The 23,852-nt window shown below is 31.9% G+C and overlaps 3 protein-coding genes across 3 annotated transcripts; all 3 read left to right on the top strand.

Moving 5' to 3' along the window:
• The first annotated feature begins 4,948 nt into the window (after positions 1-4,948).
• Positions 4,949-6,605, top strand: LOC7498063 (leucine-rich repeat extensin-like protein 6). The gene has a single exon (XM_002314633.4). The coding sequence runs from the start codon at positions 5,053-5,055 to the stop codon at positions 6,319-6,321; it is 1,269 nt and encodes a 422-aa protein (XP_002314669.3). The 5' UTR covers positions 4,949-5,052; the 3' UTR covers positions 6,322-6,605.
• A 6,691-nt stretch (positions 6,606-13,296) lies between these two features.
• On the top strand, positions 13,297-14,672 carry LOC7474178 (leucine-rich repeat extensin-like protein 6). The gene has a single exon (XM_002314634.4). The coding sequence runs from the start codon at positions 13,408-13,410 to the stop codon at positions 14,506-14,508; it is 1,101 nt and encodes a 366-aa protein (XP_002314670.3). The 5' UTR covers positions 13,297-13,407; the 3' UTR covers positions 14,509-14,672.
• A 2,581-nt stretch (positions 14,673-17,253) lies between these two features.
• LOC7474179 (40S ribosomal protein S3a-2) lies at positions 17,254-20,092 on the top strand. The gene is made up of 7 exons (XM_002314635.4): positions 17,254-17,407; positions 17,517-17,564; positions 17,643-17,748; positions 18,560-18,697; positions 18,804-18,989; positions 19,363-19,563; positions 19,816-20,092. The coding sequence occupies exons 1-7, from the start codon at positions 17,397-17,399 to the stop codon at positions 19,906-19,908; spliced, it is 783 nt and encodes a 260-aa protein (XP_002314671.2). The 5' UTR covers positions 17,254-17,396; the 3' UTR covers positions 19,909-20,092.
• Positions 20,093-23,852: the final 3,760 nt, after the last annotated feature.

Raw genomic sequence — 23,852 nt, forward strand, 5'->3', positions numbered from 1 at the left:
ATCAAGTTTTTTTTATATATATACAAAAAGGGGCAAATGACAGGTTGTATGCCCCTTGAAAAAAAAAAACTCAACTCATTTGCGCGAGCTTGGGCTTTTTTTAAGCCTGGATGCAATAAGCCACCCGTGCGCCTAGGCTTTTTTTTCGTCCATTTATTTGCTTTCAATTTCATCTTTAATTATTAGGTTTTTGTTGAGTGTTTTTTTTTCTATTTTTGCAAATTTCTACGATGTATTTTAATAAATTATGATTTGTTTTTTACTTAGTTTATGAATATGCTTTTTTTTCTTATCTTATGAGGCATTCTTGTTGTGCAGCTCTACTTGATTTTTTTTTATTTTCAGTTTTATTAGATCACTTTTCTATGTGTTTTTTTTATTGTTTTATTAGAAAAAAATTGATTTCAATAAACAATGTTATTAAATATAATGAAATCTATGACTTGTATTTCGAGATTAGATATCTACATCCATATTTATCTATCAGCTTTCCAATTTATTCTTTGATTTTTACTTGGTTTTCATATAAAATGACAGTATTTTTATCTATTATATATAACCTTGCATAATATTTTTTGACTTTGATTTTATTCAATTAATTTCATATGTTTGTTTGTTTATATTATCATTTGATTAAATAAAAAATTAATTTTTATAAATGAAGTCATGAAACACAACCGGATAAATGATTTTTGTTACAAGAATAAATATTTTGATTTACATATATTTCTTGATTTTTTTTATTTTTGTTTATTTATTTATCGAAACAAATGATTCTAAGTTTATTTAATTAAATATATACATAATTTTTTTTATATACATTTTAAATTTTTTTATATAAAAAAAATACATTGAAAAAACATATTCGTTTTCTTTCTCTGAAAAATCTATCCGATTTGTAGCACATCACAGGTCAAGTCATAACTTTATCGGGGAGTAGTGGACTCGGTGCAGAAGAATCTGACCGTTAATTACAATTTCTTTTTTCATTTTTCTAACATTAATAATAATATCCCTCAAATAATTGACAAGGGCCGAGGCCCATTAACTAAATATGAACGGTGCTAGTTTGGGTAAATGTTGAAAGCTCTAAGCAATCAAAGCCACTTAGAATCAATCTAATCAAATGAAGAGACGAGACCACAGCCCTCCTTCGTAATACAATAAAACGCAAAACTCTTAATTTAGTCCTAAACTTATACCCATTTTCAATTACATCCCAAATCTTCAAAGTTTACCAATCAAGTCCCAAGAACTCTTATGTTTCTGAATTTCATTCTCTTATAATTTGTTTTTAATAATCAAAGTCTATTATGTATACTTTACGCACTAAAACGGTTTAAGATTTTTAACCTAATCTGCATATTTATATACTAAAACATTATTTGAAGAACATTTTATGAAAATATTCACAGCATTGATTGATAGAAAGACTCCATTTAAAAATCTTTTGACAATATCGTTTTATAAATTTTATAAGTTTGACTAGTTTATTTCTTCGCGCTCCACCCTAAGCCGAACTATGTTTCTAAATACATAACAAAAAGTCATCAAGCTCCGGAAAAAAAAACATTTAAATTTCTTATCTCGGATAAAGTCATGATCATTTAACTATTTTAATTCACAATAATAATATCTAGTTTTTTTAATGATAAAAATCTCATTTTTATTGTTTTAATCCATAATAAACAAATGCATATCTACTATTTTAGCTTCTTTTGTTAATGGGAAATGAGTATATAGGTTTGGAACTAAGTTATTATTATTTATTTAAAATAAAAAGGAAAATGAAACCATTCCATCGACCAAGTCCTTGCCCGTTTTAAAAGATATTTGAAAAGAATTAAACGAAGACGTAAACAAAGGGTGAGATAGAATACCGTCCATGATACATATTTAATTTTCTAAACTGCCCATTTCCTCGAATCAAAGCACAAACATCCAATTACGAAAAACAACAACAACAACAACATATATCTGTTGACCTTTTCCTTTCTTTCCACATCCCAACCACTATATGCATAGGCAAGACAGCAAATAAAAACTTTAGGTTCTTCTATTACATTAATATTGATTCGGGCACCAACCTAAGCATGCCAAGAAACAAAGAAAGAGACTGTCTGCTTCGGTTGACTTGTATCTAAACAATCAAAACCACGCATGACTTTGCCAAAATGTGTTTGGTGACATTATTTGTTTCTTAATTACTGCATTAATTGATTTAATTAGGTTCTTCTTTTCTATTATATTCCTAGTTTCCAAATCGATCTGCTTTCAGTTATTTTCATCTTTTTCATCAGAAAGAGAGAAGAAAAGGCTGACACTTCATAAGACAGCTGACATTGCTTGTTAGAAATGTGGATTAATGTGTTTGGTATGTGCATTGACTTGGCCATAACATTCTAGAACTAATTTAAATTAATTAAATACATGAAGGTTTATTTTCTGAATATCAATTTTAAACCAAGTCTGCTTTCTAAATTTAGTCTCATTACACAGTGGATTAATTTGCTAATTACTAGATCTTAAGATATATACTACAAAAAGATGTACAGTTGACTGGCTGTGCATACAGCTTATATATACACGTATAAACAGATTAGATTTTTAATTTAAACCTCATTTGAAAAGGAAGAAAAAAAGTTGATTATTTAAATGAATTGGTGAAAAAACTATATATATACACGAACGAGTAAGGCGGCCGTTAGGGTATTATTTTAAATTACATGAAGGCAAACAAAATGATTGGCTTCCTAGCTTGTCTTGCTTCCATTCCTGCTTTCTTGCGTTCCTCCTTATGGCCATCTGTTTGAAGGATATGTTCATTTTCTAATGGTTTCTTGCTTCACTGTTTTTTTTTTTTTTTTGCCTCTCCTTATCCAAACTAATGATATATACTTGGCATGGACCTATATCCCTTTTCGATCCTGTCTACGAGTACATTTTTGTACAAATTAATTTCTTGCGTGTAGTTTTTCTTGTTTTGATCTTTGAAGCGTGTTTCCTTTGCAACCTAACCTTGTTGTTGACTTTAGATCTCGCTCTCCATATGGTTTCAACTTGCACAAGTGGAATTATATAAAACCAGATATTACAGTCACGAGCAAAAAGAATTCAAGGACAAGGATTTCAGTTCAAACATCCTTAAATGGACCTTGGCAAGTTTCAATTTGACAGCTCTTAAATCCCACCTGCTCTATAATTAAATGAATTTAATCAAACAGCCATCGATCTTTGGCCTGGCTAAGTCCCATTGTTAATACGAAAGCCTTCTTAATTTGTACAGTTAATAAAAGTCCAATTAAACTCAACAATTTATAACGAGAGGCAGTAGTTAATGACGAACAACACGAGCACATAAATGCTCGAGAGCAGGAATTTGGTATACATGTCTGACACAGAGGCAGCCTAGCGGTGTTTTGTTCCTCGAAACATGCATCCAAACTAAAGGGAGTTAAGATTCAGACTCGATCCAGTCGGATCCTTAATTATTTCCTCCCATTCGAAAGAGAAATAGCATTAAGCATGCATATAGTACTGAGCTGGCTACTGCAATTGCGAATAATCGTGTCATCAGATGCCTTCTATACAAGCCAAGAGGATGAACTTCGTCGTGACAGTTTTTTCCATTTACTATTATGCACCAATCGATCAGCTGGAAAAGTGGCATCTTCAAATCTGTACAATTGATAGGCTTTAAAATTCACTCTTGGCCGATCTTATCCTTGATCTTACACGCATGCATACACAAGAAAAGCTTTCGTGGTCCCAAATGCAAGTCCAGCTTGTCACTGATCAATCTTCCCCAGACAATCACTTCTGCATATATATGATTACAGTATTCTTTCTTACAATAATTTCACATGGATTTACTTCGTCGTCCACATATACAAAATGTTATGCCAACAGAAATCTCCAACTTATGGTACTTATTAATTGGTGTCTTATTTTCTTAATTAGACGAGTCTCTTTTCAAATTTCCAACCACCAATATAATTAGAAATATTGATTTTCATTTGTGTGTGTATATGATGGTAAGATTTGTGGATAACCAACCGCAATCTAAAATATATTTAAAATATATTTAGGGTATGTTTAGAAATATGGTAATAATTGTTGTTTAAAATGTTTTTCACTCAGAAATGCATTAAAATAATATTTTTTTTATTCTTTAAAAATTATTTTTGACATCAACACATCAAAAAATATTTAAAAACATAAAAAAATAATTTTAACTAAAAATATATTTTTAAATTTTTTAAAAAACAAAATTTTAATTGCATCATAAATATTGCGAGCAAAAATTAATTTCTTCTGAGACAAGAATACGTTATTTCTAATACATACCCGATGTATCTTCATGTTTCACGTACACATATATTTAATTAGCATCCACTGTGCTGATGTATTATTGATCATATTGTTTTTAGCCCACTTGCACTACCTACAGCCCCAGTCAATAGATTAAATTAAGCTGAAAACTTCATACTATTGCAAGTTTTCTTGAGCAGTCTCTTTCCAAACTACCATATGTATATTAACTTATAATAATCGAAAATGGTAAACACCGTGTTTTTGGTGAGATCAGGCACCGAATTCCTTCCAAACAAAAACCATAATTAAGAAACTGATCAATATTGTCATCAAATTACAATATTTACCGATAGCTATAATGCCTGCCAGTGCACTAGAAAGAGTAACAAAAAAAATTAAGTATACCTAGCTAGCTAAACACATATCAAGAAAATTCGTGTTACTTTCTGAAATCAATGATCAATGAAGTCAAATTAATCAAATATTAAAGCCTTTTCGTATTCCTGATTATCATATATATATATATATATATATGACCTCAACTAAAATGAGACAGCCAGAAGTCTTAATTACTAATTCCCATAGTGCAAGTACACGTTATTTTATGGTATAAATCATTGATAAAACCATCCTACCTTGTTCAACAAATCCTAATATATTCTTCCCTCTTCCCTCAACCTCTCGATCGTTCCATAAACCTCGAGTACTTCATCACTTGTTGCCATTTCCTTCTCAAAAATGAAGAACCCATGTCTCACTCTAGCCTTCTTGGGCATCCTCGGTATCATAGTATTCTTCCCTAAACCCTCTTATCAACTCTCTGTAGATCTAGATCTTCCGCCCATCCCAAACCCTAGACTCCTGAAGGCTTACATAGCTCTCCAAGCCTGGAAGCATGCAATCACCTCCGACCCCAAAAACTTTACCTCAAATTGGTGTGGCCCAAATGTTTGCAACTACACAGGAGTCTATTGTGCACCAGCCCCAGATGACCGTGACACCTTAACAGTTGCTGGTATAGACCTAAACCATGCAAAAATAGCTGGTTCTTTGCCAGAAGACCTTGGCCTCCTCACTGACCTAGCTCTCTTCCACATAAACTCCAACCGCTTCTTCGGCTCCATCCCTGGTAGCTTTTGCGAACTCAACCTCCTTTATGAGCTTGACGTTAGCAACAACCAATTTAGTGGTAAATTTCCTTCTGTTGTTCTTTCCCTGCCTTCACTCAAATTTCTTGATATAAGATACAATGAGTTTCGAGGCAAGATCCCTTCTAAACTTTTTGATAAAAATCTTGACGCACTTTTCATTAACAACAACAAATTCCAATCATCCGTACCTAAAAACTTAGGCAAGTCTCCAGTTTCGGTCATTGTATTGGCAAACAACAATTTTAATAGTTGCTTCCCTTCAAGTTTGACAAAAATGGCAGGGACCCTTGACGAGATAATCCTGACGAACATGGGATTGACTGGTTGTTTGCCATCAGATATCGGGTTGATGAACCAATTGACAGTTTTCGATGTAAGCTCCAACAAGCTTGTGGGTTCACTGCCAGAGTCTATAGGAGACATGAAAAAGTTGGAGCAGCTGAATGTGGCACACAACATGCTTTATGGTGACATTCCACGAAGCATATGCTTATTGCCTAGGTTGGAGAATTTCACATACTCTTACAATTACTTCTGTGGTGAGCCACCAGCGTGCCTCAAGCTACAAGCCAAAGATGATACGGAGAACTGCATACCCTATAGGCCTTTGCAGCGATCACCTCAGGAATGCAAGTCCTTCTATGCTTTTCCTCCCAGCTGCAGTGCCTCCGGGTGCTCACCCCCACCCCCACCTCCTCCTCCTCCTCCTCCACCACCCCCACCGCCTCCACCCCCACCGCCTCCTCCACCTCCACCGCCTCCACCTCCTCCTCCTCCTCCTCCACCCCCACCCCCACCTCCTCCACCCCCACCCCCGCCTCCGCCTCCGCCACCACATAAATTTTATTATCCTTGACCGTCGTAGAGACTTTGATTATAAACAGGTTGATTTCTTTCTTTTCTTGAAGGGGAAAAAAAAACAGTGATTTCTTGATTTCTTCTACTGGCCGATCTCTTTTGATAGCTACACCAAGGGAAAAAAGAGGGGATGTAGAATGCTTGATTTTGTTTCGCTTTCATTTTCATTTACAGGAAAATAAAAGGCTCAATTGCGTTGTCGTTATTAATTGGTCTGTATATTAGTATATATATTTCTTGAATTGAAAAAGTTATGCTTCTGTGACGCAGGATTTCTTTTAATTTCTTTCTCTCTCCCTCTGTCTTTTTTTTTTCATGATTGAGGATTAATTAGTAGAAAAACATACATGGTGTTGTAGGCGCGGACATAGCTTTGACCCCCTAAATTTGTGCCAAACTTGTGTATATATGTAATTAACACCTGCTAGCTAGCTAGTTGAAAATTGAAGATTTAGCCAAGTCCATATATAATATTAGTGATCACAAACTAAAATGTAGTTAATTATGTACCAGTTACGTGCATGAATCTTGCTAGCACTCGTCGTTGAGCCGATAGTGATTAAACAAGCAAGCATTAGTTATCTGCAGGCCACCGTAGAAAGAGAAACTAAATTCGACGCTTCATTAGTATCAATGCATGTATCTTTAGGACTGTACGGACGTACGTGGTATTGAATCATATATATATATACTAGTTAGAGAATAATAGGCTTTATAAGAAATATATTTCAAACTGAAGCTATATTGTTTTATCACCATATCAAAAGTAAAAAGGCAATTATATATATATATATATATATATATATATATATATATATATATATATATATATATTCAAGCTCAAGCAACAGTACTACTTATTAACCATATCAAAAGCAAGATCGATCCCTCATCATGATATACTTAATTTTACCTCTAAATTAATTTTGATCCCGTTTTAGCTTCAAGATAAAACTTAACGTGATGAGAATGCATGTCTAGACGATAGCAGACAAGAGAGAGGAAGAGATTTTGCACTTGGCTTTCTTCATTACAACTCAGACAACCAGCCTTCCTTGCCTCTAGCAACTAAGGCACGAGTTATATCACGTGACTTAAGAGGAAAATCAAGTTCTAGCACGGCCTTTTTCCTCCAAGATAACAATGGCCACCTAGACTTTAGTCATAGCCCGCACGAGAGATATAGTTCTTTTCAAAATAAATTTTATTTTACTTTATTATAACAAGAAATTTCAAAATATAAAAGATATTTAAGAAAAATTTAGAGTTTATATAAATTTAAATCTATAAATATTCAAAATAAAAATTTATAGTAAACAGACTTTCAATACAAATATAATAATACAATTCTAGTATACATACAATTTATATATTCAAATTTCTAATTAATATCAAATTAAAATCCTAGCATATATATATATATATATATATATATATATATATTAAGATAAAGAATTATACTTGCTTGTTGAAACCAAATTTTTATCATTATCAAAGGATAAATTCTTTATCCTTATAGATTTATTTCTCCTTATTTTATGCAACTAAACAAGGTTTTCAAACTAAAATAAAATGACACAGTTATACTAAAATATAAAAAGAGAAGGAAAACACTAAAAATGAGATGAGAAAGACAATGTAAAAAAACTAGAAAAAACCTATTTGAAACTCTTCATTCACCTATTTTTTTATAGTGGATTTTGATTCTAATAATAAAAATAATTAGTTCTCATTATTATTAACTTTTGATTAGCCACTATAAATAAATAAAAATTAAAGCTCGATGTTTTGGCCATAAATCCAAATTTTTAAGCTGAAAAAATTGTTTAGATTTGTAAAAAATATTTATGGAAGAGACTGTTAATATTTATAGACTGGATTGAACAAAATAATATGCTAATATATATATTTTTATATGGATCAAGCCCAAGTATAAATTTTAATTGGCGAAAATAATTTTTTGTAACCCAAAATATTATTTTACAATAAATCAAAACTTATACCCAAGCCCAACCCAAAACCTGAGCAACCAAAAACTCACTTTGCTTATGTCTTCTTCCTCTAAAAACTTAGGTGCTTTTTAGGTTTAATTTGAACTTTTTAACTCTTTTATTTAATAAACCAAGTTTTGTTTTTTAATTTCTAAGTGAGATAAAAAAAATTTAGAGTTTTGAATTTTACCAAAACTTATCAGTTCAAGGGATCTCTGAGATCAATTTCTCATTCACTCATAATTTATTTAAATTATGTCAATATCCCATTTTAAATGACTCGTGTTAAATATTAAATTTCAACAAATTTTTAACCTGAAAAAATAAGAGAACCCTACTTTTAACTTAACATCAAATATATCTATGTTCTTAAGTAAACTTTTCCAACAATAGTGAACATAGTGAGTGATACATGTTTAGGATTTAAAATATGTTTGGTATTGTTGTAATTTGTTTTATTCTTTGATATTGTGTGGTGGGGAGAAAAACGTATTTGATATATTCATTGTTGTGTTGTGCTTGTAATTAAATATTAAAGCAACTAAATAATATTTTGTTAAATTATTTTATTGTGCTTTTAAATTAATGTAAAATGACCAATAGATGTTGTAACATATTAAAAATACTCTTAAAAATATATTTCGTTTATATTAAATGTGTGATATGACTTCTTAACCTCATATGACTTATGTAAATATTTTTTATGAGAGTAATCCTTGATCAAGAAACTAAAAAAGGGTTAAATAGAATGATAATATGTATAGACATGTCATTTCAATAAAATCAATGATAATAAAAAAATAATTTTGAAATAAAATTATATAAACCAATTAATATCGCATTTTTATTATATGTAATTAAAAAAATAATGAAAAAACTTATTATTTTAATCAAAACAAAAGTAAAATCCACAATAAACAATTGTGTTTTTTTATTAAAATTAAGTAAGAGGTACATTGCTTTGTCTCAATTAAAGCTCTTTTAAAATGATAATTGTTTTGGTTTCAAAAGCAAAATATATATTAATTAAACATTGTTTTTAAATAAAAAAACTAAACATAATTATGCTTTAAAAACGGAGTAATATTAAACAAGCACTGAATGATGTTGAAATAATTGAGATATTTTCTCAAAATTATTTAAATATTAGTTAATATATGCATGTATCAAACAACTTGATCTATTATGGAGGGAAATTAAGCAATTGACACACAATCTGCCACTGCAAGGGAAACCATTACTTGACCACGTCTTTGTTATACTTTTCGTCGAATCATAAAAACTACTCTCAAAATCTCTGAAATCCATAAAATAAGCTCAATGTCTACGGCACTTCCAGAAAATTCATACTTTATTCGTCAAGATAAATAAATAAAAAAAACGCTTCTTGGTTTCGAAAAGACAATAATTCTTGACTTTAACATTCAAGTAATATCTAACTACTCTCGCATTATATATATATATAAAGCAACTACCAGAACGCGTACGAGGGGACAAAAAGGAAAACAAAGGAGAAAAACAAATCCACTTTATTATATACCTTTCAACAATCAAAATGGAGTTCAGTGCTTTCATGGCGGAGCAACTTCAAGCTAATTCTTATCTGGGTAATTGTCAAATGTCTGCACTTGATAAAAAAATATAATAATAAATAAGATATATTTACTATTTATATTTTATAAAAAAAAATTTGTTTTTAATTAACAAGAGATCTCAAATACAAAATGAAAATTGCTCCATCTTCCACTTATAAACATACATAAAAAAATAAAAAAAATATTTTAAAAGGCATCATTCACCTTAAACTGTTTTTGTTTTAATACTTCAACTTTTAAATTAAAATAACTTTATATTTGTATTGTATAATCTGAACATATTGTTTGATATTCTTTTATACACTTCCTTTTTTCTAAACTATACTTTCAAATAAAAGTTTTAAAATATATAATGATTTTATGATTAAAAAAAATTGTTTTTTTCACGGAAACCATTTTAAGTAGCTTACTATAATATTAAAATATTTAATGAATAATATATTAATAATCATAAATAAATTAAATAATGGAAATTTTAATTAATAAGATGTACTAATCAATGCAAAATATTGAATTTATCAATGTTTTTAGTAATTATATTAAAAAATATATAATAATAAAAAGTAAAACTCCGTGTGCATCAAAGAGCCGTTTTAACTATTTTCTCTAATTAATTATAGCTTAACTAGTATTTAATTCTCCCCTTGCCCTCCAAAAAGATCTCGATTTTTGAAAGCCAAAGTTAAAACAAAAGGAGGTGCAAATTCTCAAAATTAGGGATGATAAAAAAAATCAAAAAATTGAGAAAACTAAGAAAATTAAAAAAACCGAACTGTGAAAAAAACCTGATTAAACCAATTAAAATTTTAAAAAAACCAACTGGTTCGATTTGGTTTTGATTTTATAAGACTCAAACCGAAAAAACCGGACCGAACCCAAACCGGAAAAAACCCGAGCCAAACCGGTACTTTTTGTCCTAAAAAACCGATCAGTTTGAACCGGTTTTGGTTTTTTTTTTAAAATTTCAACTTGATTATTTTTTTTATAAAAAATTAACCGAAACCAAAAATAATTATTCTCTGCTAAAAAATAGTGGACTCTAACCTATATTCAACAAAGTGGTTGCTCAAGACAGTACAAGAGAGTAATTATCAATGATAGTTGCTCCATCAAGAGAAAGATATAACGAGAGAAATTCCTTTAAAACCCACCAAAAATGACACTATTTTCCCTACATACAAGAGAGTAATTTTTGTTCTGTCTCTTTTTTCTCTCTCTCTTCTACATTATGTTCTTCTCGAAGGTAATGCATATGCGAATTTCTTCGTCAAAAAACTATTTGTTTTTTAATCCCTTTGATTATTTGGCAGACCACTAGATGAGCTCTCCTTTTTTCTCTTGGCGTATGCTTATGATGTTTCTCACCTTAAAGTTTGGTTGTGTTTTTCTTTTTATCTGTCTGCCGGAACAAAACAAAATGATCTTCTTATGTGGTGGTTCTAGATTAGATTCTAAGAGTTTAATAATCGTGTTCCAAAAAATTATCCTTGTTTTCGATTAAATTATATATTTTTTTAATAATTGTATCCAGCTCTTAAATAAACTCAATAAACCCAAATTAAAAAAAAAACTAAATTATTTTCATCAACATATTCTGGTTTCATTTGTTGTTTTGCTGGAATTTCTTGCCGTGATTTTGTTTTCCCATTGGTATGTATTTTTTTATCATATTTTTATTTACTTTTTAATATATTTAGAGGTGAGTAAAAAAATCAATTAAACTCAGAAAATTAGAAAATAAATAACCGAAAAAACTGAACTGTAAAAAAAAAACTGATTAAACTAATTAGAATTTTTAAAAAATCGACCGATTTGGTTTTAGTTTTATAAGCCTGAAACTGAAAAAACTGAACCGAACCCAAGCAAAAAAAACTGAAAAAAACCGAGCCAAACCAAAAAAATTGGTTTTTGTTCTAAAATAACCGAACCGAAACTGGTCAGTTTGAACCAATTTCTGTTTTTTAAGGGAAAAAACCGGTTTTATTATTTTTTTTTAATAAAAACCGAATAAAAAATGATCATTCATGTATGTACATGTGAAGTTAATATAACGTGCCCATGTGATCATTAACTCTCATTACTGTTCTTTTCCACTGAGCTTCTTTAATTCTTTCCATTTTGTGTGTAGAACCTGAACTCTAGAGCTGCCACCGCCCTGTCTCTCATGAAAATAAATATTTCCTCTCAGGTTAAGTTTTCGCGGTGCTTGAAATGGAGTAAGGGTCATGGTCCAAGCAAATGAAAGTAACTAGTCCTACTATGATACAGTAGAAGAAATTAATGGGCCATGCAAGCCAGGCGTGCTAGCTTTTAAAGCCCACCTACTACCCCATGTGACATTAAACCCACAATCTTATGTGTGGTTAAAATCCTTTTCATAAGGGCATTAGGGCTGCTGGCTCCTGCTGGCTACTGGCTGCTGGCTGCTGGCTACTGAAGAATTATATATTCATTAATTTGAATTAGTTGAGATATATGGAATTTGACCGACTATTTATATTAATAAAAAAATAAAAAAAAATCGTTTTCATCAAGATGCTCTGCGAAATTCGAAAGTTAAACTTCAATATCATAGTCAAATACTGTATGGCGATTGTTTTCATTGAGATGAAAAGGAAACTGTGTAGTGAGTTTTTCAATCTTCATAAACCTTTAGAAAGGGATTGCAGAAGCCCTGGGCATGGGAGCAGTCACGCCGGGGCTCAACAACTCAAACAAACCCGGCCGTTGGGTTTTACTAGTGTTCGTTGGGAGTTGCAACATTTGTGGAGCCATTAGAGAGCTAAGAAATCTAGATACCAGACAACTTGGCACCTGGTATGTGTCTTCTTGACAACGATAACATGATAGCATTGAACACACGGCAAGCTCTGTACTTTTAATATCATCACTTGCTCTTTCTTTACTACCATAACAAGAAAACCATGTCGTCCGAAGTATACAGCTCATCGTCATCTTGCCTCAACAGATGCTATAGACCAACTGGTTGAACATACATAACCCAAGTAGCTAAGCGCTGCTTCGAAGTTTTTGATGACATGATCGACTGGTAGATTGACACTTTTCTGGGATGATTAATTCCCACTTCAATTTCCAACGACCAAGATCTATTGATAATGTTCACTGCTAATCGAAACTCGGAACAATTAATGATTTTAACATTATATAAACTTCCATGTGTAAATTGAAACGATTAATTTGTTTTTTACTGAGATCTTCATTCATAATCTAGAGTCTTGCATCACATCGATTTGATATTTAAATAGCTGCCGATCGAGTAAAATATTTACGAGAAAATTGATCAACTAGACTAAATTTTACAGGCTATTAATATTATAAAATTAATTAATACCCATTATTGCATTGCCCTCAACTTATATAAACCTTCCAAGCCTCTATTCAATACATGAAGCACTGGAGTGCTATAGTACCTGTGACTTTTATATTTACACCACAAGAAAAACAAGCAATTATCACCGGAGGCATATCCTTCTCCAAATGAAGAGCTCATATCTCATCAATCTAACCCTCTGGAGCATCATCAATATCATGCTCTTCCTGTCCAAGGTCAATTCACAAACTTTTTATCCACCTGATTTTCCCATCGTAAGCCCTCAACTCATGGAGGCTTACATAGCTCTCCAGGCTTGGAAACAAGCTATAACCTCTGACCCCAACCATTTTACGGCCAACTGGCATGGGCCACATGTATGCAACTACACTGGTGTCTATTGTGCCCCAGCCCCATATGACCCTTTTATCTTGACGGTTGCCGGCATAGACCTAAACCACGCCAACATAGCCGGTTTTTTGCCTGAAGAGCTTGGGCTCCTTAAAGACCTTGCTCTCTTTCACATAAACTCCAATCGTTTCTTCGGTGTCATCCCTGATAGTTTTATCCATCTCAAATTTCTTTTCGAGCTTGACATCAGTAACAACCGCTTTAGTGGTCCGTTTCCAAGTGTTGTTTTCTTCTTGCATTCGCTCAAATATCTTGATGTAAGGTTCAACGAATTCGATGGAAAAATCCCACCACAGCTTTTTGAGCTAAAATTAGATGCTCTTTTCATAAACAATAACAGATTTCACTCAGCCCTGCCTGCTAACCTGGGAAACTCTCCAGTTTCAGTGTTTGTAGCAGCCAACAACGACATCAGAGGCTGCATTCCTCCAAGTTTGGCAAACATGGCAGAGACCCTTGACGAGATTGTTCTCTCTAATATGGCGTTAACAGGTTGTTTACGACAAGATATTGGGCTGCTAAGAGGCTTAACAGTTCTTGATGTCAGCTTCAACAATTTAGCTGGGCCTTTGCCAGAGTCAGTAGGAGCAATGAGGAACCTGGAGCAGCTAAATGTGGCACATAACAAGTTTTCCGGGCAAGTTCCTAGCAGTATATGTTCCTTGCCTAAGTTGGAGAATTTCACATACTCGTTTAATTACTTTTCTGGTGAGTCACTGGTGTGCCTCAGGTTGCCGGGGAATGATGATAGGAGGAATTGTATTCCGAATAGGCCTTTCCAGCGCACACCGGAGGAATGTAGTAACTTTTATGCACATCCCATTAGTTGTGGTTCCATTCAGTGCCTCACTAGCTAGCTAGAACTCCAGCACCAGCGTATGTAACCACCGCTTCCTCCACCAGCAAAGCCACCACTGCCCTTGTAGGTGCACTAATATTACTAGTACTATTGTATTTGACAAAATTACTACGACTGATATGATTAATGATAATAAAAACAGAGTGCGTGCTATTAATTTTATTGGATCTGCAATTATTTATGGAGGTGACAGGTTCAAATTTGAAACCTGCAATATTGAAGTAGGCCCGTACAATATATTGCCAGTAAATTAAATGTTCACACCTATCTTAGCCAAACATTTAGAAATACATTCAGAAATACAATAATTTTTTTTTGTTAATAAATGGTATATATATATATATATATATATATATATATATATATATATATATATATATATATATTAAGAGAATTACAATAAAAAAAATGAATGAGAAAAAAATCAAGAGATACGATGACGTGTCGTTTTTATAAACAAATTTAAATATGTTAATTAAATTTATTGGTAAATCTATCAGTAATATTTAATTTATGACCTAACGAGCGATTCTCCTCTCTCCCTCTCTCATTTCTTTTTCTTTCTCTATTTTTTTTTTGCAACAAACACCACAACCCTCCACCCAATTTTATCACAAATCAACATTTCACTACAAATTTCAGCTATTTCAATACTTAGTTTGTCAGCATTCATGTTCTGATTCAAATTTTATTGAAGATTCTCCATTTCAAGGAAGCAAAACTACTTATTTTTTATTTGAACTCAATTTCAAAACGTTCATTTTTAATGTATATTTTTGTAGTATATGAATAATAGGGTCCGTTTTATATTTTATCAATTTTATTGTTGAGTTTAAATTTCCAGTAAATGTTTAGAAATTTAAATTTATATAGATAATTAATAGTGAATTAGTTGTACTATTAAAATAGTTTGAATAAGTTTGAGTTAAACCAATATTCTGTTATTTATTTAGTTTACATAATTAATTAATACATGTTGTCATCAATATTCTATATATGTTTGACATAAGTAATGAATGGTCGTTCATGGATATATCGAGATTCGCCTATAAGGTTGTGTGGGATGAATTATTGTAATAGAGTTCAGGGTTTTATTAATTGTACATTATCTAATATGAGAAATATTAGCGGAGGCAATATTAGATGTCCATCTAATTTGAACTTCGCAAATTGATATCGAAGATAAGATCACATATGGATGTTACATCACCATACATATGCTCTTTCTTATTCACCCCACGGTTCAGACGAAGACCCCCCCTCCTCCAGCGTCTCTATTTTAGATTAATTGTATTTGAAATTATAAATGTTTAAATTTGTAATAAATATTTGAATTTATATCAATTTATTAATTTATGTTTTTGTTTAATAGATTTTTTAAAAATATATATTTTTAAGTTGTTTTAAATTCCAGAGAGTTAGAAAAAAAAATTACTGCAGATATCATTGTCATTGTTTACTCACTGCGGAATAACAAACAACCTGTTTGACGGTTACATGTTAAATTCATCGACTGATGAAAAAAATCATCGATAGAATGACATATGATTTCTTTGTCTATGATATACTATATTCAACGATGGAAGTATCAACAAAATGAAGTAGGTAAAATTTTTTTTGACTCGCTTTATCTGTTAGTAAATTCATATGTAAAATTATTACTGATGGACTCACTGACAAATTACAAATCACCACTAAGAGTTTTTCCGACGAATCATTTTTGTCCATGATCACATCAACAAGGTTTTTACTAATAAACCATCAGTATAAAATTCCATCAGTAAATTTACATTTTTTTAATGTATTTTGATCTATGCTACGTATTAATTCTTATTGTTTTAATTTAGTTAAGGAAAATATATTACAGTAAGAACAATACGATTACGACATGTTTAAGGAATTGAGTTAAAAACCTGCCTGCAGCTTTAGAATAAAAGGGGCCGAGTTAAAATGAAAATACAAATTAAATAGTATTTATATATGTCTTATATGCTAATCAATTAGTCATAGCAGATTATTATTTCACATAGTATTTTACTTTCAATTTAAACGGTCTCTTTATCTTACAATCTAATTAAATCCAAGCAGGCTTAGAGTGATATAAATACAATCTAATTAAAGCACTAGTAAATTACTGATAATGTGTCGTGATAATGAAATGGTCTAATAATAATAATAGTAATAGCAATAATAATAATAGTGATAAAAATAATGAAAATAATAATAATAAATAATAATATTAATAATGAAATGATAATTATAATATTTATAAAAAATAAGATGATAATTATAATATTTATAAAAAAATAACGAAGATAATGATGATAAATTTATGCTAACCTGATTAAATAATAATAATAATGATTGAAATAGTTGTATAATGAATATATTGTTGTTGTAAAATATTTTTAGATAAATAAAAAATATTATGAAGGGAGAAAATGTGATAAAATTACTCAATATGGTGACAATTAACAAACTCAATATGAATGAATTATAATAAAATATATTTTTTTAGGTTAGAAAAAAAAAAAAGCAGCACCCACCTGAAGCCTGAAGGTACTGAACGAGCCTTTTCAGGTTACCCGTTAAGGTCCCTTAAACAATGCTGTTTGGATTTATATAAAACTGTGGGCTTGTAACTTTGTAACCATTTCAAACCATCTAGCCTAGTCAGGGATGGGCTTTCTGCAATTCTCAAAGCCCACAACAAACCCAAAAACAAATGACCCTAATTAAATGACCACACCATCCTCACCAAAATAGCTATATAAAATAAGGCAGCAGCAGGTAGGGTTTGCGAGTTTTCCCTTCCCCAGCCGTCCATCACTATTTCACTGCTACCCTGCAGCTCGCAGTTCCTCGCGACCACCACAAACTCCAATCATGGCCGTCGGGTACACTTCCCTTCTCTCTTTCCCATTCAACACATGGAGGCTTATGTTTATATGTTCAGGGTGCCTGGAAAATATTTTATTGATGAATTACTCGTATGTTTGTCAACAGGAAGAACAAGAGAATTTCCAAGGGAAAGAAGGGAGGAAAGAAGAAGGCGTGAGTATTGCAGACTAAACTTTGTGTCTTTCTAGATCTGCTGTTTGATTAATTATTGTTGTTTGTTTGTCTTTACAGAGCTGATCCATTTTCAAAGAAGGATTGGTATGATATCAAGGCTCCTTCAGTTTTCTCGGTCAAAAACGTCGGCAAGACTCTTGTTACTCGTACTCAGGGTACCAAGGTATATAACGTTTTTTAAATTTATGAACATTTTTCTCTTATTTTTTTTTCATAGTTTTGCATAATTGTTTGCGTTTTTTATGTTTGGTCGTTGGGTTCTCTTAGAAAATGAGAGTGCATAATTTGGGGCAAGGTTTTTGTTTAAATTCATAGATTCTAGGTGTTCTACATAGTTTTAGCCTGTATAAGAGGTCACGATGATTGCCATGATAGAGAGGCGAGTTTCTAGCAATTTGTTACTTTGTTAACGCGTTGATTGAGATTTTGTTGGTTGGAGCTCATTTTGCTCAATAAATCTAAGTTCAGTGGCAACTTTGAGGTGGCCTGCTTAAAAAATTAAACCTTGAAAGCATGGAAGTACAGTGTATGAATGGCATATGGTTTGTCCACGACACACTTCTTTTCCTGTAACAATTTATCCCCACTTGTAGAGAAATATTAGTCGTGAAGATTTGACTCTTGAAATTTTTGAACCTTTTCTCTTGTCATGTTCTCTTCCGAACTGCAATGTGCTCTTTTTTTTTTCTACCAGTTCTATTCACAATTTAATTTCATTCATTCTTATCTTTTTCCTAGACTTGCTGGCTCATGTCTAGAAGGTCATCTTTAGTTGTTGTGTCATTTTCTTTGTAAATTAACTAACAGAAATTTGTTTGTTCTAGTCGCATTTCTTGTGCTGTATTGGGATTTTGCATTTTTTACTTATGGTCGACGTGAAATACTACAACTGTATTTTTTTTATAGATGCTTGATCATTGAGAGGTATCCATGTGTTGCTGATGTACTAATGTGTACTCTGTGGTCTGTAACAGATTGCTTCAGAAGGTCTCAAACATCGTGTTTTTGAGATCTCACTTGCAGACCTTCAGGGTGATGAGGATCATGCTTACAGAAAGATCCGTTTGAGAGCTGAAGATGTTCAAGGAAAGAATGTTTTGACAAACTTCTGGGTATGATTATGGAAGTTGTATTTTTCTTACATTATTATATTTTAATTCTATTGACAATGTATTAATTTAACATTGCAAGTTCTAATCCTCTCCTTAAATATTGCAGGGAATGAATTTTACCAATGACAAGTTGAGGTCTTTGGTGAGGAAATGGCAAACTTTGATTGAAGCTCATGTTGATGTGAAAACCACTGATAACTACACTTTGAGGATGTTCTGCATCGGGTTCACTAAAAGGCGTCCCAACCAGATCAAGAGGACTACCTATGCTCAGTCCAGCCAAATAAGACAAGTAAGAATATCATATCATAATATGTAGTTGCTCACTGAATTTATGTATTAGGAACTTAAGTTTGTTTTTTCAGGGCACTATGTATTTCTTGTTTTTATTTAGTCTTTGCTGCAACAAGATATAGAATGTCCTTTATGAGAATCTTTCTGGTATATATTGGTGGTTGTGTATTACGCTACTGATTTGAAATCTGAATTATTTAGTGGCAACCAAAATAAAGTTATTTCATCAAGAGTTGTATATAATTCTTGCATTTGTAATGATGGATACGGAGACTGGAAAGTATTGATTGAGTGAAAATTGTGCTGAATTAATTTGCTATTTGCTGTTTTGTTTCTGCTTATGATGTGAGTATGCTTTTGTTTTCTCTCAGATACGTCGCAAAATGAGGGAAATTATGACAGCCCAAGCAACTTCTTGTGATCTCAAGGAATTGGTCCGCAAGTTCATTCCAGAGAGCATTGGCAAGGAAATTGAAAAGGCAACTTCAAGCATCTACCCTCTTCAAAACGTTTTCATCAGGAAAGTGAAGATCTTAAAGGCCCCAAAGTTTGACCTTGGAAAATTGATGGAGGTTTGTCTCTATAGGCTTCGTATTACGTGTTTGATGTTTTGATCACCAAAATTATTCCAAAGATAAATTTTTTCATCAGCTTTCTGTCTGCATTTAAATCTTTAGTTTTTATGTATATAGCCAACAATGGCAGGTGTTCTATCATATGGTTATTTTTATACTTCTGAATTTTGTGAACTTTTTAAGCAATAGTATATTTGGTTCTGGCTGGTTGTTATATTGCAAGCTTCTAATATTCTTTGCTATGTGCAGGTTCATGGGGACTATTCCGAGGATGTTGGTGTGAAATTGGAAAGGCCAGCTGATGAGCCAATCGCCGAGGCCCCTGCTGAAACTGCTGCTTGAACTTGAAGGGAATTTTTCTTAGTTGTCTTGCCCTTTTTTGATTTTTTACCAGTTCTCCATAACTGTTTATTTTAAACTCTGGATGATAGTTGTTCGATGCACTAGTTTATCTGAGATCTAGAATGTTTTCATCGAGGACTTGATCTGTGCTTTAATCGAGTAGGCTTATATTTTGCCTGGCAAACATTGCGATGCATAGTTGATCAGATTGTTTGCTCATGTATTTGTGATTTGCCTAATTTGGTTTTTTGCAACCGACTTGCTTGTGAATTGCCTAACGTGGTATGATGAAAATTGTGCCTCATTGGCAACTTTGCAGGTTGGAGGTCTCTCCTTATTGTCAATGGTAAACGTGATTATTAGTCTTTCAGAAGTGGAGAGGTTTGGAGTTTTATTCTTTTTCATCCTTGGCTCGAATCACGTACAAACAATTTTTATTTCTCTGCTTTCAACTAACGAATGTTTAGAGCCAAAATCGAAAATTGAGGAATCTAATACGAAGGACCAGCCCTAATAGTCCCACAAAGAGAACCAAGTTTGTAAGGAGACTTACTTTAAATGCAAGGGTTTCCTATGCAAGATGACAGTTGAGTTTGGCCTAGCTCAAGGTCAAAGACACTCTCTCTGGCACTATCTTTTCCGAATCATTGCACCGAGGAGTGCATTACTTGGAAATAATCCTCAGATTACCATAAGCTTATCTGGGGTTCTCTTCATATTTACAGGACGCTACTTGTTTTTTATTTTATACATGGATCAGTCGTTTTTCTCTTGTAGTCTTACAAAGAGAACATGCCAGTGCATTCTGCATAGGAGTAGATTCCACAAACAATTCGGGGACTGAAATAGAACTTGCTTGGGCTACCGTTTGTTTGTTCCAGTCTTGCATGGGCTGGCTCGATATGTATAGTGTTTGGAAGGAAAAATATAAGAGGATTCAAGGACAAGATGAAGCTGAACTGAATACTATTGTAAATTATATTTCAGATTTGCTCGGCAGAACCTCTTCAAAGCAAATGTTTTGTTAGAGGCTCAGTTTAATACTAAATATTCTAATATTTGCAGAAACGAGAATCTACAATTAGTTTCTTTTGAATCTGTATTTTTTTCCCTTTGTAACTTGTAAAAACTTTGTAACAAAATCTATTCTTAGTTGATTTTGATTGATGAAAACTTGCATTAAAAAAAAAAAAACTATTAATGATCCAAGCCTGCAGATTCGACCTAACTGAGACTTCATGATTAATCATACGCAGTACTGTAGTATGACACTGAGTTTATTGATTTGCGGTGCTCGTGACCACGTGTCAATACTTCACCTTTTTTTTTTTTTGCTAGATGGATCTTGATAAAAAAATGAAATTAAAATTTGAAATATCTATAAAATTAATTATAAATCAAATAAAACAATCGTTGAGACAATTAGAATAGAGAATCTAAACTTCTAAAAAAATGAAAAGTCGATTAGAGATTCCCTGTTCCTCATTCAAATCTAAAATGAAGACCAAGTTAAAATTGAAAGGAAACAATGAAAAAAAAAAAAAAAACTAAGATCCAATTTGTTTTGTTTGGTTCTTGACTTGTGAGTCTAGGTTAATTTTCAAAATAAAATTACAAAGTTTAATTTGTTTCAATTTTAAAAATAAAAAAGAAATTCAATTCTATTAATTGGATTTAGAGAAGTATATGAATTAAATGAAATTAAAAATGTAAAAAAATGAAGATTTTTTCCTCTTATATCTCGTTAAGCCCATTACTCTCTCCTGTTCTGTAGCCCAAACTTAATACATTCTTGAGTATTTATTGGACATTAGACCCATTGCTAGTTTAGAATTACAAGAATTGTACACTCGATTATTAATTATCATATGTCATATATAATGATTTTAAAAGTGTTTTTTTTTTTTGAAAATATACTAAAAATTATATATTTTTTTATTTTTGATATCAGCACATCAAAATTATTGTAAAATATAAAAAAAACCCATCAATTTAATATTTTTTCAAATGAAACGTACTTTTAAAATATATTCAAAAGCAAAAGCTACTATACTCATAAACACTTTTAGTTGCACAAATGAGATATTAAAGTATATTGAGCAATTTATGTTTTTTTGGATTGTTTTTTTTTAACAATTGTATCACCATTCTTGTTTTAGGGTGTGTTAGGAAGTACGGTCAAACCGCGCTTTGGAAAATTTTTTGATTTTGATTTTTTTTAAATATTTGTTTTTGGTGTTTTTGAATCATTTTGATGTGTCAATATTAAAAATAAATTTTAAAAAATAAAAAAATATATTTCCGGATAACAAATATGTTCAAAAGCAAAAGCTTGTAACACACTTCCATATAGCGCCTTAGCCTTGAATAACAAGAGAAAATGTGATATTTAGCACCGCATTCCCCCCTCTTGGTTAGAACCAAATGTACTCAAAATTTCGTGTTAGAAGATCTCATGGAACAAAAGCAGACAATTAACTGTTTTTATTTTCCTAATGCGGTGAAGTCAATTGAGATGGGAAACTTACACATAAAATCACGTTCTACTAGGATATCAATTACAAATTATATTGCACGTAATCAAGCTTTTGAGATTGATTTTTTTTGTAACAACAAGAAACACGTGCGAAGGGGATGGCACAAGAGGGGCTTACTCTCCATATATCAAGATTAATGGCAAGAAATCAAGAGTTAGCTCTGATTAATTAAGCGCTTAAAAGAGAAATGATGATTAGCATTTTTTTCCCTTATCCTTGCTTGCGAGACGAAGTGGTAAAGAGTTGCACACGGGTGAGACACGGTGAGCCATGCTTCTCCTTACAAATGTGACAATCTTACGTGGGGGCAATGAGTTTTGTGGCAATTTCACTTGCTAGCACAAAACCCAGCAAAAACTACGTAAAACTTTTCATCAGCTTTTCAGAATCTTGGGAGGCCAGGAAACATGGGTGGCATAGCTGGCTGCTCCACTAAAAAACAGGAACATAATCTGGATTTATCTTTTCTTTGGGGCCCATTGCATCTCCTATTTGCTCTCTCTCTGCGTTTGCTTTTCGTTTTTTTCAAGATTTTGAAGACAAATTCGTAGTTATAGTGGTGGGCTCCGCTGGGTACGGTGTTAGTGTGAATGAAGAGATGGAGGTAGACGAGCTGAAGGTCTTCCACAAGATCCATTCACATGTACAGGCTAGAGAGTCCTGGTAGCTCTTATCTACTTTTCTTACACAATAATTTAGGAGAGAGATGCAGACAGATCACATCACTTGGGTTGGTGATTTCGGAGCTCTAGTGCCTTAAAAGCATGGTAGCTATGGTAGGTGGTGGCATCAAATATTACTTTGAATATTGGCTATACAGTTGAACTATACAATAATTTACATGTTTTGTCCATGGAGGAATTGTCTCAGCATGATAAAAATAGTGTTCCCACTTTAAAATTAAAATTAAAATTATGATCTATTTTTTTTTTCCAATAACAACAGACACTGCCTTGATAAAATGGCTACCTGTAGCTTTATTTGAAAACTATATGATATTACCGGCAAAGATAAGGAACACGATAATTTTCTATTTAGCATGAAACACCGCCCCTTTAATATTTGCCTGTCCCATCACCCATCACGCTGATATGCCTAGGTAACGCATGCCACTGCTTTTTTTATTTTTTATTTTTTATTATTTTTTGGCCTTTTGATAATGATGCTCTAATCATATTCAGATTGAAAACGCTGTCGTAGAATAATAATACCCCAAACATGGAACAAAAATTTATCAGAGAGAAACTGAATCTAATTCGAAATTTTATATAATACGATTGGTTAAATATTTTGAGCTGCATTTTTCTAGAGAATTATCTTCAGCTAATAGTAAGATGTTTTTTAAAATATTTTTAAAATACAAAAGTAAACCAGCTTTAATTAAATTTAAATGTGATAGTATTTATT

Source organism: Populus trichocarpa, chromosome 10 (assembly GCF_000002775.5).
Source record: "Populus trichocarpa isolate Nisqually-1 chromosome 10, P.trichocarpa_v4.1, whole genome shotgun sequence".
Lineage (NCBI taxonomy): Eukaryota > Viridiplantae > Streptophyta > Magnoliopsida > Malpighiales > Salicaceae > Populus > Populus trichocarpa.

What these genes read in the sequence shown, in the direction of transcription:
- LOC7498063 (XM_002314633.4), top strand. Translation starts at nt 5,053, where the DNA reads ATGAAGAACCCATGTCTCACTCTAGCCTTCTTGGGCATCCTCGGTATC.
- LOC7474179 (XM_002314635.4), top strand. An exon ending in ATGTTTTGACAAACTTCTGG is followed by an intron (nt 18,698 to 18,803) that starts GTATGATTATGG and finishes TAAATATTGCAG; the next exon opens with GGAATGAATTTTACCAATGA. An exon ending in AGTCCAGCCAAATAAGACAA is followed by an intron (nt 18,990 to 19,362) that starts GTAAGAATATCA and finishes GTTTTCTCTCAG; the next exon opens with ATACGTCGCAAAATGAGGGA.
- LOC7474178 (XM_002314634.4), top strand. Translation starts at nt 13,408, where the DNA reads ATGAAGAGCTCATATCTCATCAATCTAACCCTCTGGAGCATCATCAAT.